Below are 17611 nucleotides of genomic sequence, written 5' to 3'. Positions count from 1 at the left end.
AGTAAATACGACGACTTCAACGTGCATAAGAAGGTAAGAGAAATTACAGGTAAATGTAAAAACAGAAGAATAAGTAAACTTGTTAATGACAATGGAAACAGGACCACCTATACTAGTGGCAGAAATAAGAGCAGCCATAATATCACTAAAAGAAGGTAGAGCTCCAGGACCAGACGGAGTACAATCTGAATTTCTTAAACTTCTTGATGATGAATCTTTAAGAGTACTATGTAAAATCTTCAATAATATCTATGACACAGGCAATATCCCAAAAGATTGGCTACTTTCAGAATTTATTACCTTACCAAAGAAACAGGGAGCAAAAAAGTGCGGAGAATATAGGCTAATAAGTCTAATGAGCCATACATTAAAACTTTTTCTTAAAATTATACATCGTAGAATATACAAGCTATGCGAAGAGAGAATACAAGACACACAGTTTGGATTCATGAAGGGCGTAGGTACAAGAGATGCACTGTTTAGTCTACAAGTATTATTTCAAAGATGCAGAGATATGACTTGCGATATTTACACCTGCTTTGTGGACTACCAAAAAGCATTTGATACAGTTCAACACCAAAAAATGATGGATATTCTAACAAAAGCCCAAATGGATGATAAAGATCGGCGTATAATACAAAATTTATACTGGAACCAATCAGCCACAATAAGAACGAATTTTGGAGGTGAACCAACGGAAATGATCCAGATTCTACGAGGCGTTAGACAAGGTTGTATACTTTCACCTATATTATTTAATCTATATTCAGAGGAAATATTTAGTGAAGCCTTGGAAAAATGCGCACATGGAATACTTCTAAATGGAGAACGCCTAAACAACATCCGTTATGCAGACGACACCGTTATTTTTGCAGACAGTTTGAACAGTTTACAGCAACTGATAAACAAAGTAAATGAAGTAAGTGAAAGATTTGGACTTCAAGTAAATATAACAAAAACTAAATTTATGATCATCAGCAAAAATAAAGTTAGAGACGCTCAACTACTTATCAATAATACACCAGTGGACCGAGTAAAACAGTATAACTATCTTGGAACAACAGTAAATGAACAATGGGATCACTCACAGGAAATAAAATGTAGAATAGAGAAGGCTAGGAGTGCATTCAATAACATGGCCAAACTCTTTAAAAGCCACAATCTTAATCTGGAGATAAAAGTAAGGCTCCTACGATGTTATATCTTCTCAATATTGTATTACGGAGTTGAATCCTGGACACTAACTGAAGCAATGGAGAAAAAACTTGAAGCTTTCGAGATGTGGCTATACAGGCGAATTCTAAGGATATCATGGACAGACAAGATAACCAACGAGACCGTATTACGAAGAGTGGGCAAAGAAAGAGAGGTGATGTATACCATTAAAAGGAGAAAGTTGGAATATCTCGGACATATAATGAGAAACAGCACTAAATACAGATTACTGAAGGTAATCCTACAGGGTAAAGTATTCGGAAAGCGGGGAATTGGGAGAAGGAGAATATCATGGTTAAAGAACCTGAGGAAATGGTTCTCCACAACAACAACGAATCTATTTAAAGCATCAGTCAATAAAATAATTATAGCCAGAATGATTGCCAATATTCGGAACGAATAGGCACTGAAAGAAGAAGAACCACTTACTGTACGCAAGAGAGATACCTCTAAGAATAATCAACACGATCGAAAATATCTACAAAAAGAACACAATAAAAGAAAAAGTAGAAGAAGAACTAACCGACCCTATTGAAGCTAGCAATGGGATAAGACAGGGAGATTTCCCGAGTCCTCCATTGTTCAACATGATTATGGAAGAAATAATAAAAAAAGTAAGAACTAAAAAAGGATACCAAATGGGAGAAAAACAACTTAAAATAATATGCTATGCAGACGACGTAATACTACTCTCTCAAACTGAAGATGATTTCCAACGTATGCTGTACCAATTTAATATAACCGCCAGACAATTTAACATATTAATTTCCCCAAAAAAGACAAAATGCATGGTTACAACAGCAAATTTACTAAGATGGAGAAGATAAGATAAGAAATTGGAGCTGGAAGGTCAGATAATAGAACAAGTGATGGAGTTTAAATATCTAGGCATCACATTATCTAGCAACGAAAAGCTCGAAACTGAAGCGGAAAATCAAGTGAACAGAGCAAACAGAGCCGCAGGCTGCCTAAATGAAACAATACGGAAAAATAAAAATATCGGGAAAGAAACGAATGGCAGAATTTACAAAACAGTCATCAGCCCAATAATGACATACGCGGCAGAAACAAGACCTGACACAGAGAGGACAAAAAGGATGTTACAAACAGCAGAGATGAAAAGACTTAGAAAAATTGATGGAAAGACACTATGGGACAGAGCTAGAAGTACAGATATATGACGTAGATGCAAGGTGAAGAACATCAAGAACTTGGTAGGAAATAGAAGAGTAGAATGGAACGATCATATAAGCCGAATGATAACAAATAGAGTAGTAAAGACGGCAAGAGACGGTTCCCCAATAGGAAGACGATCAGTAGGAAGGCCACAAAAACGATGGAACGACAACTTACTGGAGGCACATTGAAAAGCAGACAGAGTAATGTCTGTATAAAAAGAAGAAGAAGACAAATGTGATATTTACATCTATTTAGATCTATAAATAAAATTTGCCTCCTATACTGTAGCCCTAAACCGATTTAAACCTATATTTAAACCATTTTTCTTATGAATTTTACTTTTTAAAGTAGATCTCGCCTCTAAATTGGATTTGTATTGATTAAATGTATTTATTATTTTATTTATTTAATCAAATACATCGTATTTTCTTACTTAAACTTTTTCATAATTGCAGAAAATCATAGTTCAAATGTATATTACTTCGATATGTCAGCTTTTACTTACATAATACCTCTAAACTAGGTCATACACACCTCCTATAATTTTCAATAAGAACGTAATTACGAACGAATCAATATTAGAATAAAAGAGCAGATATAAGCTCTTACTTTAATTGAGGGGTTTGTTATGAAATGAACTTAAGAGAATCGATATTCGCAATCAGGAAATTGACGTGACAAACAGCATACAAAAGGATGCAGTATGACTGCTGAATAATATAGTCGCTGGAAGTTACAAGATATTGCATTTAACAGCGTAATAACATTTAGAATATTTACCGTAAGGTAATAGACATTATTAAGAATGTATAAAATCTAATTTTAATAATTTAACTATATAGAAAAGACAACATAATATTAGCGAATTATTTTCTGGCGGTTTTATTTATAAAAAAATAAATCTCTGGGCAAATATCGATTTTTCAGCATTTAAGACTCAAAGAGGAAAATATTCACGCATTTATAGTTCAGATCCTAAAATAATAGACTAATGTGGACATAGATTTAGCTTATAAGAAGCGAAATTTAAACATTTATAACTTAATACATCAGATAAGTTCTGGCACAACACAAGGTTAATGTGCAAAATATCTAGGAATATTCCAGGGTATATATATTGGCAAGAAAAAAAAAACAAGACAATCAAGGGGACGATATAAAGTATTGGGAAAATTTACACTTCTATTAAAAGAAATCAATACAGGAACACTTTGATTGATATTCAATCGAAAAATGAAAGGCACAGTCTTTTAATTACCTGATATAACCTAAAATCTCGAAATTTTTTCTAAAAGTGTTAATAATTGGTCGATTTCATTATCTTCTTCTTTCAGTGCCTACTCGTTCCGAATATTGGCAATCATTCTGGCTATAATTATTTTATTGACTGATGCTTTAAATAGATTCGTTGTTGTTGTGGAGAACCATTTCCTCAGGTTCTTCAACCATGATATTCTCCTTCTTCCAATTCCTCGCTTTCCGAATACTTTACCCTGTAGGATTACCTTCAGTAATCTGTATTTAGTGCTGTTTCTCATTATATGTCCGAGATATTCCAACTCTCTCCTTTTAATGGTATACATCACCTCTCTTTCTTTGCCCACTCTTCGTAATACGGTCTCGTTGGTTATCTTGTCTGTCCATGATATTCTTAGAATTCGCCTGTATAGCCACATCTCGAAGGCTTCAAGTTTTTTCTCCATTGCTTCAGTTAGTGTCCAGGATTCAACTCCGTAATACAATATTGAGAAGATATAACATCGTAGGAGCCTTACTTTTATCTCCAGATTAAGATTGTGGCTTTTAAAGAGTTTGGCCATGTTATTGAATGCACTCCTAGCCTTCTCTATTCTACATTTTATTTCCTGTGAGTGATCCCATTGTTCATTTACTGTTGTTCCAAGATAGTTATACTGTTTTACTCGGTCCACTGGTGTATTATTGATAAGTAGTTGAGCGTCTCTAACTTTATTTTTGCTGATGATCATAAATTTAGTTTTTGTTATATTTACTTGAAGTCCAAATCTTTCACTTACTTCATTTACTTTGTTTATCAGTTGCTGTAAACTGTTCAAACTGTCTGCAAAAATAACGGTGTCGTCTGCATAACGGATGTTGTTTAGGCGTTCTCCATTTAGAAGTATTCCATGTTCGCATTTTTCCAAGGCTTCACTAAATATTTCCTCTGAATATAGATTAAATAATATAGGTCAAAGTATACAACCTTGTCTAACGCCTCGTAGAATCTGGATCATTTCCGTTGGTTCACCTCCAAAATTCGTTCTTATTGTGGCTGATTGGTTCCAGTATAAATTTTGTATTATACGCCGATCTTTATCATCCATTTGGGCTTTTGTTAGAATATCCATCATTTTTTGGTGTTGAATTGTATCAAATGCTTTTTGGTAGTCCACAAAGCAGGTGTAAATATCGCAAGTCATATCTCTGCATCTTTGAAATAATACTTGTAGACTAAACAGTGCATCTCTTGTACCTACGCCCTTCATGAATCCAAACTGTGTGTCTTGTATTCTCTCTTCGCATAGCTTGTATATTCTACGATGTATAATTTTAAGAAAAAGTTTTAATGTATGGCTCATTAGACTTATTAGCCTATATTCTCCGCACTTTTTTGCTCCCTGTTTCTTTGGTAAGGTAATAAATTCTGAAAGTAGCCAATCTTTTGGGATATTGCCTGTGTCATAGATATTATTGTTATTATAGGAAATAATAATCATTATAAGCTCTGAAGCTCATAAACTACTTTAATGAATAAAACCAAACATACAACAGAAAACGAAATAACGATAGGGGAAGCATGCAAGCAACGTATTGTAGCGAGATTAAATAAAACGAGCGGTTCGAATTTATATAAGTATATTTATATATGGCGATATCTATGGTGACCAGGAAGTCGTATACAGACCGGGCAACCTACGGGGATATATGGCGTGCTCTAAATAATTTGAAGAAAATCGTCTGTAATTACATTAAGAATTTGGCCTTACACAAGATAGGCCATGCACTAGATAATCTGGACTGGAAGATTGTCAGAAGCATGCTTGAAGTGATCTTCCGAGAAACCGGCGTACGAATTACTGTGTGTTGCATTAACCCGATGAGATCGTATCCTTCAAAGTCAGTAGACTGTTGTTTCTTTCTAAAGGATACATGCAGAGCTGAAGAGTCCTGTAGATTCCGCCATCCTGGGCCTACATATAGAGTTGCTGATCGGGACGCTCAGATCTAAGAGGGGAGCTGTGTAACGAAATAGCCCATCTCCGATACGTCATAATTCTTAGAAGGATGAATCTATCGGAGATGAGATGAGAGAAAAACAAAAAAAGACGAAATACATACGAAAAATACGAAAAAAAAAACATCGATACAAAACTATAATCGAAACAAAACTTTTGGCTAAAAGTAAGCCTACCAATTTAGGCTTATAATAAATACTAATTAATGAAAACATCTCATGTAAGTGAACCTAAATTTACCTTTGGCCTAAATAAATCATATTTACAAATTAATTCTGTTTGTTCACATTAATTGGCAAAATACTTGTAAGTTTGTCTTTTTTTCAATGTAGTAAGTACTACGTTTGCCCCCCTTTAAACTCACGCAGAAAATATGATCCTTACACAATAAATGAATAGAAAATTAAAATAATGACGTGAGTTAGAATAACAGAATAAGAATAGAAACTAAGTCATAACTTTACTTGAAGAATAACAAGAGGATATTGCTAGCGAACAGGTATTGCTTTTCGATAAGAAAACACTTAAACAGCAGACACTGAAGCCAAAAAACCAAACTAACAGTGATATTATACTCATCCTATCATTGCTGAAACATGGATCCTAACGGGAGACTATTTTTGAATCAGATTGATATAAATCATCTACTCGTCTTCGAACAAAATATATTAGGGTGTAATCTGGGAACTAGGTACCTGGAGATGGCGATATAGCTTTGAAAAATTTTAGAAAAAATATAAATAAATACAAGTAGCAGATGGCAAGGATGTAATTATATAGACAGGCATGTGAGTAAAGTAAACGCGGCAAATTTGCAATAGACTGGAACGATGGCGAAACAGGCCTGGGAAGATCACAGTGAACAAGTGATATATTACCACTTACGAAAAGGATAATGGGTAGACCTTTAGAAAAGGAAAGTTGTACATCCGGATCATCTACAGAACAACATCAATATTCTCGAAAATATTTAGTTACAAATATTGCATACTTACTTAATTAACTAGTTGATCATTATTCACTTAGGACTAACTAATCTTGGACAATAAATACCGGATATTATTATTAAGTAGCTGAATGCAATATTTACATGCAAGCATTCTGTGGATTACAAAGGGCTTTTGTCAAGATTTTATAAAATGATTGGTACATTTTATAAGTACAGAGATCGTACATAAAATAAATATTTTTAGAAACAACCACTCACTCACTCATGACCAATCAATAAATTAACGTTACGTATTGTTTCCAATACACGTGAACAGGGTTGCAGAAGTGGCGAGAGGAGGCATATCAGCACGCTTTATCAGTAAGGTCGGTTTTTATTACATAACCCATTTGATTCTTAAATTAAATATATCTGAAAAATTCCATGAATTAAGCAGATAAATAAAAGACGAGGTGAAGTAAATAGGTTAAACAAGAAATCATAAAAAAATCTTTTGTCTTCAAGTCAAATGTAGTCATTATATAAAACGTATTGTAATTATCAATATAAGTAGTAAACTATACTAGAGAGATTATGAAATAGTAAAATAAGACTAAAACTAGAATTAAACAAAATATAAACAAGTTAATATTACTCTAACCATATCTAGTATCCTTTATTCTTGCACTGTACATATTCTTCGATATGTGTCAGTAAATAATTATTACTAAAAGCATCTTTGGTCCACTTCAGAGCTAAGTCAAACTAAAGTGATAATCTACTTACTTTTGTTTCAACACTTGTTAGTAGGAATGTTGTACTAAACTCTCTTCTTCCATTAAACTCCACCAAAACGTTCTGTGCTCTTGATAATAGACAGCAACGTTCTTAGAAAGGGTTTAACGATTTCTGATGTCACTAAGCATTCACAAAAAATTCTGGGAATTTCTTTTTGAATTCCCTGCATCATGGTACATTTATCCTACATAGATTCCGTGTCCATGTGACCATGTCTTTAGCTTTCGTCTGCTAAGATCCACTAACCTAAACGAAAGCTTCCTTTTTGTCAATGTCGTAATGATTTTATTCATATGAGAATACTTGTTGAGAACTTTACCCCTGTAAAGTTCTCAACTTTTTATTCTAACTACTTTCATGTCACTCTTAAATTTTATTTCTTTCTTCTAAGAGCCTTCGAATATTTCTCTAGAGACTTTCTTTGTAAGCGAATCTGATTTAGTTTTCCTTTATGGTGTGGATTTCTAATCGAAGGTCTTCGCTGTCTATACGATTGGTCTCCATCTACGTCTTCTTCTCCTTTTCTTTTTATGTATACATGACTCTTGTCTGTTTGGCAATCAGTAAGTTGTTTTCATTCTACTCTTCTCTTTCTTACCTAGTCCTTGATGTTCTCCACCTTGCACCTACGTCGTATATCTGTACTTCTAGCTTTGTACCTATCTATCTATACAAGGATTTTTACAGCTGTCGCCGCCTTCCTTCTTTCAGCCAACGTCTCCAGTCCTTTTTGTTCTGCCATTCTCCATCTCTAAGGTCTCGTCTTTCCATGGCCTCGTCCACTTCATCCCTCCATGATCTTCGGGGTCTACCTCTTTTTCTCCTTCCTATTGGACTCCAATCCGAAATCTTTGCTATCCACCTTGTATGATCTGTTCTTCTCACATGTCCATACCAAATTAAACGTTTTTCTTCGATGTAGCTGAGTATGTCTTGTTCTACTGCCATTCTTCGTTTAATCTCCTCATTTCTGATGCGATCCATTTTTGTCACTCTGCAGCTTTGTACCATAGTGTTTTAACATAAATTTTTCATCTCTGCTGTTTCTAACATTCTTTTTGTCCCCTCTGTGTCAGGTCGTGTTTCTGTCGCGTGTGCCATTGTAAGTATTGGTCTGATGACTGTTTTGTAAATCTGCCTTTCGTTTCTTTCCCGATATTTTTATTTCTCCATATTGTTTCATTTAGGCAGCCTGCGCCTCTGTTTGCTCTATTTACTTTATCTCCCGCTTCAGTTTCGAGCTTTCCGTTGCTAGATAATATGATGCCTAGATATTTAAACTCCATCACTTGTTCTGTTATCTGATCTTCCATCTCCAATTTACATCTTAGAAAACTTGCTGTTGTAACCATGCATTTTGTCTTTTTGGGAAAATTAACATCTTAAATTTTCTGGCGGTTATATTAAATTGATGAAGCATACATTGTAAATCATCTTCACTTTGAGAGAGTAAGTATTGCGAGTAGTAAGTTGTTCTCCCATTTAATATCCTCGTTTAGTTATCTTACTTTTTTTATTACCTCATCCATAATCAGGTTGAACAATAGAGGACTCAGGAAATCACAGGCAACAGGCATACTGTCTGGAATAATTGCGGGGTGGATTAAGGAGCTCTGAGGTTACCACAGCCTGTCAAAAGCCCGAATAAAATGTGAAGGGTGATACCAATTGTAAAAACGAATACTGTTCAGAGAAACAATGTACAGTTTATCTACTTAGGTCCTTTATCTACTTAGGTCCATCATATCTTCTCTCCAATCTTATATTCCGATGGTAGTTAAATCTTTTAGATGTTATCCCTTCATTTGATTATGGATCTACCTAAGGGTCTCTTCCTACTGGCTTCTCCCCCAAATCCGATTGATGACCTGGGCTCTCTGCACATGACCTGACCACATGTGCTTTTGGGCTTTTATAAGTAGCCGTATATGCTTTCCGATTATTCATTTGTTCCAATTCGATTTTGCTCAGTTGTGATCAATTATTCTGGTTTACCTGGTTTAAAATTTTTGAAAACTTGATTTGATAGAAGCTACCATGGCCAGATTTTTGAAGCAAATAGCATCCTGTTCATAATAATTATTGTTTTACGAAGACGAAAGATTATAAATCTTAGAATGCCAAACTTAGTATTTATATAGTCCTCCTGACCTTGCTACCACAAAGAGATGGATTTTTGATTAAAGTTTACGTATATTACGAGTATTTGAATAAATTAAATCTTACCAGTCCTTAACGCCAATGATAATTTATGACGTTAGGTGTAACACAAATATGTATGTGAAAAGGAAGACATGTAGATTACAAACAATAATTGAATAAAAAAACACATATAAATAGGTGTTGATTTAGTTTGACAGTGGTGAGAGCCAGATCATGAATGGATAAGGATATATAAACACGGTCTAGTTTGACATAGTTTCTGTCATGTCCTAGTTCATACTATGATCACTATTAAAAAGATGATCAACGTGGAATGTCCAATTTTTAATGAATACTAAAGGTATTCATATAACGAAGATAACAATACAATCTTACATCCTTGTTACATAGATGTAAGAAGAAATGTAATAACAAAAATCATAATTGGAAGAAATAAATCCATCTTAGCAGACAAGAACATCCAACTTTGGGCAGAGCATTCATGCTCTCTAGTGTATTGTTATCTATCATAGTCTATTTGCATCCATCTAGGTTTAGCATGTTGATTTATGTCATCTGAGCTTCTGATTTGTGGTTTTTAATTGTTTGTTTTCCAACGTACAATTATATTGGTTCATTTACAGTCATTCTATCTCAGGATATGCTGAGACAGAAGGTCTCAACAAAAGGGAAACATCTTTTTTCTTGATTTTACTATGAATCCAGAAAATTCGTTTTCTATCTGATAATCTGATACTTATTTAGCATTGGGCTTTTTCTAAATCGTTGTTTTCGCATATTTTCTATGCTGTTCTGAATAAACATCCGTGTTTATAATCTTCTCCGTCTTTTTAGTTTTAGTACTTATTTTTTGTTTGCTGTCATTAAGGGTAATTTTTTCTTTTCACTGTATATACATAGGCCTCTTCCTCTTGTTTGGTTCTTCTGCTGATTTCTTTGTTTTTGATCTTGTCTCGCAAAATTATTGTGTGATTCATGTACTCCCATGTGTCACGGCCATGTGACTCTCAGTTTGGTAGCCGAGGCTTTTATTAAGATAGATGTTTCTGTTCCGTATACCAATACTGGGAGGGCGCATTAATCAAATATTTGTTCTTCAGGAATGTCGGCAGCCAGTGGGACACAAGTTTCTCTCAAAAATTTGCATATGCTGCCCATCTAAGACCAATTCTTCTCTTCAGCCCATGGGTTTGATTATCCCTGCTAATCATAATTTCATGCCCTGTGTATTTATATTTATCTACAAGTTATATTTCTTGCCCATCAGTACTGATGTTCTGGCCGAGTATCTAATTTGTCACTATTTTTGGTTTTGAGATGTGTATATTTAAAACTACATTCTCTGTAGCTACAACGAGTTCCTATACCACCTCGCTTGCCATTCCTAGATCATTCCTCCTCCGCTATTATGACTATATCATTGGCGAAACTTAGGTTGTTTAGATATTCTCCATATATTTTTATTCCCTTTGTCACCCAATCCAAATTGTTAAAAGCATGTTCCAGCACCATATTAAAAAGTTTAGGTGACATTGGGACTCCTTGTCCATCCCATACAAAGAAGAGAAGACGCACTAATTAGGAGGATAATGAAATGGAACCGGTAATAAACAGACCAAGAGGAAGACCAAAAATACGATGGAAAGACCAACTACTAGAGGATATATCAAAGATGGAAATTGCAAACTAGAGAGAAAAGATTCAGGACCGAAAGGAGTGGAAACAGATTAGACACAGCAAAAAACATAAAAATCTTGATATATATGAATCTATGAAAATAATGAAAAATAGCCTAAGGGATAATATGCGGACTAATCCACCCCGTTAAATGGATTAAAAAAGCTCAAGGAATTGAATGACCTATAATACTCTAACTCTAACTTTTTCGAAATTTTGCCTGTTGTCGTGGTTGATAAGCCTCTAGTTTTCTATATAATATTCTTGTTCAGTTTATCATATTGACATGGGTTTAGAGAAAAAGCTGCCATGGAATTATGATGCTGAACTAAACTGGACAATGATTTTGGTATTATAAATGAGATGAAGTCAAATGTCTGACCTAAAAATACTCACAAAACATTCGTATTCATCTATGAATATCTATACTTATTCAATATTATATAATTCATATATATACAAGGATTTCCACAGTTTTCACTGTATTCCTTCACTCAACCGTTTTCTTCAATTTTTCCTGTTTAGCCAGTCCCCTTCCTGTAGGTTTCTTCTACTCATTGCTTCGTCCACTTCATCTCTGAAAGATCTTCGGGGTCTGCCTCTCTTTCTTCTTCCTATCGGGCTCCACTCTGTTATTTTATTTATCCACCGATTTTGGTCTGCTCTTCTGACATGTCCGTACCAGGTTAACCTCTTCTGTTCGATGTAGTCTATTATGTCGGAGTTCATTCCCGTTCTCCTCATAATCTCCATGTTATTTATTCTATCTCTTCTTGTTACTCTGCAGCTTCTCCTTAGGAATTCCATCTCTGTTGCTCTTATTTTGTTTTTGGTTTTCTTATTTATTGTCCAATTTTCACACCCATAAGTGAGGATACTTCTTGTCATGGTATTATATATTTTTTTCTTTGTTTTCATGCTGATGTTCTTATCCCATAGTACCGGGTTCAATTTTCGTATGCAGTCTCTTGTTTGTCCTAGTCTATTTTTTATATCTTCCTCCGTTGTTCCTTTGTTTGATATTATGAAACCTAAATACTTATACTTGTCTGTTCCTTTGATTTGTTTACCTTCGTCTATTTCCAGCTGTTTTATTTCTGTATTCTCTGTTGTAAGGTATTCAGTTTTCTTTAGGTTTATTTCCATCCCATTCTTTGCATATTCCTGCTCCAGTTTTCTCATCATAAAACTGAGGTCATCCTCGTTTTGTGCGATCACTATTTGGTCGTCGGCAAAACTTAGCGTATATAGATATTCGTTCCTTACTGGTATACCCATTCTTTCGCACTTTCTTTTCCATGGTTTCAGGGTTTTTTCCAGGAATATTTTGAACAGGGTGGGGGATGTGGAGCAACCCTGTAGTAGTCCCTTTGTCGTCTTAAATGGACTGCATATTCTATTGCCCGTTTTGATAGCTACTTCGTTATTCTTGTAGAGTGCTTTTACCGCGTTTATTAATCTTCGTGGAACTTCGATGTCTTCCATTGCTTCCCATAGCTTGGTTCTAGGTATTGAGTCATATGCCTTCTTAAGATCAACAAAAGCCAGATGGACCGATCTATTTTTGGCCATTCTTTTTTCTATTAGTTGTTCGACCGTGTAAATGTGATCTAAGCATGCTTTCCCCGCTGTGAAACCTGACTGGTCTTCTCCGATTTTATCTTGTATATATATTTCTAATTTTTCCTTTATGGTCTTTCCATACAGTCTGCCTATAGACGATTTAATGCTGATTCCCCGATAGTTTTCGCAGTTTTTTCTATTTCCTTTCTTGTATATTGACGTCATATATGCTTGGGTCCATTCTGCCGGTAAATCTTCTTCATTCAGTGCTCTCTCAAACATTTTATGTATCATACGGAATAACTTTTCCGATCCGTTTTTTATCAATTCATTTGGTATTCCACCGGGACCTTCTGCTGACCTTCTATTATATAATTAAGATCAAGAAATATGGATAGAGGTAAAACATGTATTGCTACCAAAATAGGACAGAGAAGACTTATGAATCCTACAGTACATTCAATAACACCATAATCTCTCATTATAAATGCTGATAGTCAAGTTCTCCGAGACAATAACAGAGGACCGCTCAAAAACGACAGGTGGTGGGACCCAGGTACCTATAAAATTTTAAGCTTTAAAAATTAAGAGGAAAACATTTGGATGAGTATTATGGGAAAACAAAACCATACTTAAAACAGAAGGGCGAAAAGAATTCTAATGATAATTTAATATTTGCTGTTAACTGAGCTAAATAACTTCTTACAATGCTCTTTTGGATTAAATATGCAGTCTCTCTCAATCTCAGTCTCATAAACAAATTTTAGATGCGTTGTAAAATGCTTACATAAAAACGTACATATCGTTTACATACAAAATAAAATACTTAATATATTTTTAGCATATAACCATAAAAGATAACAACAAAAATGAAGTTGTCGTTCGATTTATTGTACTTGATGTATTGTTAATACGTACAGTAAGTACAAAATGCCATATTATCTAAACATGTTTGTCACATGTACGCTGTAAGATTTTTTAACAAGATTAAAATTTAATAAAAAAAATTATAAATGCACAAAAGATTCTAATATCGTGCATACCTAATCTAATTTCTTTAACAAACACCATCCAACATTTATTGTTAAAATTCGTTCTGGTCTCAGGGCACAAGCGACTCGCTGATGCTTCTCCCCTCGCTTTGGAATTCATCAGTCGACATAACATGAAGCGATTCCCTTGGCAATATTTTTTACTTTTCACCCCATCGTCATTAAACAAAGAGAATACGAACGGTATATCAAAGCGCACGAGAGAAACAAATTCCCCAGCACGTTGAAATACTACGGCTGAGGCCTGTAGCGTGAGCTTCGTATACCACGGAAATTCACTGAATAGAGACACAAACTCTAAAGAGCGAAGCCAGAGAGAGACGACGCTATGCGCTGTTGCGTAGAAATAGACAGCGGTCGAAATCTTTAGTGCAAGAGAGAGGAGGATAAAACAAGAGACCAACGTATAATTTAAGTGAGATAAACTTAACCATCACAAATGTTAAAAAAAACAAGTCAGCGGTTGAATCGACAAAGCTTCGGCTTTTGAGTGAATGTTAGAGAGAGGTGGACGATCTCGAAGGTATGTTAGCGTGACATCATAATATATTTGTAAATATTTAGTTTTCATTAATTTGAAAGAAGATGGATAAGAAAGAATCGTCATTGATTTTTTATTGTATACGAATAAGACTTCACACAAGACTTTAATCTCATTGATACGACTTTCTCCTTTCTTTAAACCATTAAAAGCAATAAACATAATTAACTGTTGAGACGTCTGATATCTAAACATTAATAAATACTAACAAACTATGCAGACTATGATATTTCAGTAATGTAACCTAAAAAATGTAACACAATATTTACCTATGCTCTGGAACTTAGAAAGTAGGTATGAATAAAGGGATCAAGATTTCTTCCCTTCAGTGTTCATACACAAACGAACGACCGTTTTTTCTCATTCAGTGCAGTAGGTAAATACCCTTGTATTGTTGACATGATGGGTAAAAGCAGGTCTGCTTTCATTTATACGAAACTTGTTTTATATTTGCTTAAAAATCCAAGGTTATTCCCGCTTTTTAATTCAAATAACCAATATTAATTAAAATTTTAAAAACAAAACCAGGTATAAATCAATTTTAAACTTAATTAATGTTAAAATAAAGCAAGTCTCATAAGCTGTGATTATGAAATAATCAGTGAAGGAATAGTAGTAAAGAAGTCGAATATAAAGACTAAACGTTAATTTAAAAAATCAAGTTACCTTTATCTTGCGCATTCAACTGTCACAGACAGTCGTTCCATAACACATTGTGTTTAAAGCCACTTCGAAACCGGCAACGTGGCTTTACGATACAACCGACAACATCGCTTCGCCTACATACAGATATATTGTATGTTAAAATATTCTACAACAAAACCGACTATTTGATACTGATATCGCACTCCGATTTTCACGAAAATTTCACAGTAGACACTTTAAACAAACTTGAAAAAGATACCACTTTTAAATTTCGAAAATATTTGTATTTTGAGGTAAAATTATCGATTTTGGCGACAGCGTGTTGGCGCTTTTATGCTTTTGGGTACACTAAAGAAGCTTGTTTTAGTTCGAAACTCTTCGACCCGCCTGATAAAAGCTCCGCCCCTAGCCAATCGTGCCATAGTGAAGCTATTGACGTCAGACGATCCTTGTCGACGTTATACGACTCTTGGTATACACAGCAAAGGGAGCCTTGCATTCCATTTTGTTATATGGAGTGTTGGTATTTCGTTTTGAGAATTTATTTTTGGAAATGCTGGTGTATGGGTTTCTGTGTTCTGGCCGAGGCTGTGCGTTCAGCCAGGTAATGCCGGTAGGATGGGAGTTATTGTAATGGGTCGCATAATTATTTTATGATCTTTTATGGGTGTTATAAAAGTCAATTTCGTTGTTGAAGTTGGGGAGGATGGAAACTACCATTATGGCTGCAACTTTTATTATACTAGTATGAACAGAGGATTAAAAATTCCATTTTGATAACCTGACGGACATTACATTGAATACATAATAAGGAAATCTACTAATTTCTCTAGTATGATTACAAGATGTAACACATGTACAGTTACCAGGGTATCTTGACGAAATTTACGTTATTTCCACGTACCTACTTAATATTTTTCTCTTAGACTTTAGCTGTCTAAGTATATGCAAGAAATCTCGCTTAAGATATTTATTTCATCACAAAATATCAAAAGTGTAGATAAGAATTCTTGAGTGTTTTCATGGGCTTTTGGGTTTTTAAAGATGTGTGCTAATAGGAACATGATATAGGTATATCTACCTATATCATCGGTAGGCTACTATCATAGTGGTTTTAACTGTATTTACGGCTATTTTAGTTGTAGGCATTTTTAAACAAACCAGTCTCTTTATTTTTTGTTCTATACTAACGGTGTTCTTGAATTTTTACTAAATTATCAGCTGCAGTAGGCTGCATTTTGGATCTGTTATTATATCACCTAGATATTCCAGTTTCTTTCCGTTTTTATTCAATTCTCTCGAGCAGTTTTTCAATGGTGAACGATCAGAAGGTAGGGGAGAGTTACCTAAGACGGGACGGTTCCCAAGTAGGGACACTAGCAATTCTAGAAAATCTATAACAAGTGTCAACACCCGCACTGGAAGAATGAAAGCTCGCCATTCAGTCGTATTGTCACGTAAACGACACGAGGCTAGCATACCGGTAGCGTTCGTCAGAACAAGTTGTTAATGTTTACATATTTTTTTAAATTTATTTACGTACAAGATTATAGTGAATATAGCGTTAATGGTAAGTATCTGTGAAACTTAACGTTATTAGTCAATAACAGAGTTTATACTCATTGCATTTCACTGTAAAGTATTTGCCACTAAAGCTTTTGTTTAATATCGGTTAAGATTTTTACAAAATGGGTGCAAATCTCTTAAGATGGGACAAAGTTAAACTTCCTAAGTCGGGACGTCCCATCTTAGGAACTAAAATATGGCTACAGATATTCTTCTTATACCTGCCTACTTTTAACTAAGTAAATCATTAATTACTCATAAATTCTTACATATAACGGTAATTCATTCTAAAAACATTTATAAGTAGGGGTTCAGTAATTAGATTATATCCAAGGTCATAATATTCTAACCTTGATTATAGCTAAGTAAAGATAATGTGTCATTAAAACATGTTTTATTCAGTGAACTCTATATCTCGTAAGTGGCACTGATATATTTTTCTTTTACAGATGCCAAATAGAAATCCAAATTCCTATTACAAAAGAAAAACTGATCGTGGAAACTGGTCCGTTCAAAATATGATTCTAGCTGTACAAAAAGTTCGGAATAACGAACTATCGCTTCGAGAAGCTGCTGACAGATATAATATTCCTAAAAGTACTCTTCAAAGGCGAGTTACAAACAAAAATAAAATCGTGACCGAAAATGACAAATATCTTGGTCGGTTTAGGCAAATATTCTCAGTTGAACAGGAACACAAAATTTTAGATCATATTCTTGAAATGGAAAAGCGATTTTTTTAAATCACTTATAAAGAACTTCGTTGTCTGGCATTTGACTTTGCCCAAGCCAATAATATTGCTAACAATTTTAATAAAGATATTCGAATGGCCTCTAAAAAGTGGGTTTTTGAGTCGACATAGAAATATTTCCCTGAGAAAACCAGAAGCAACCTCATACGCTAGAGCTACAGGATTCAACAAGAATGCAGTCCAAAGTTTTTTCAACAACCTGGAAAGTATTTATAATAAACATCACCTCACTCCAGATAGAATCTGGAATATTGATGAGACCGTCCAAAAATTAT

The 17611-nt window shown here is 34.5% G+C and overlaps 1 protein-coding gene across 1 annotated transcript in view; it reads right to left on the bottom strand.

The window, feature by feature from the left end:
• Window positions 1–15354, bottom strand: part of LOC140446049 (uncharacterized) — a 167030-nt gene extending 151676 nt beyond the window's left edge. The window contains exon 1 of the mRNA XM_072538563.1: window positions 15040–15354. Coding sequence (XP_072394664.1) covers window positions 15040–15054 — 15 coding nt within the window. The 5' untranslated portion in view covers window positions 15055–15354. The remainder of the gene's footprint in view (window positions 1–15039) is intronic.
• Between the last annotated feature and the right edge of the window lie 2257 nt (window positions 15355–17611).

The sequence above is a fragment of the Diabrotica undecimpunctata genome, chromosome 7 (genome assembly GCF_040954645.1).
Source record: "Diabrotica undecimpunctata isolate CICGRU chromosome 7, icDiaUnde3, whole genome shotgun sequence".
NCBI classification, from domain to species: Eukaryota; Metazoa; Arthropoda; class Insecta; order Coleoptera; family Chrysomelidae; genus Diabrotica; species Diabrotica undecimpunctata.
This window is presented reverse-complemented; position numbering and strand designations above follow the sequence as displayed.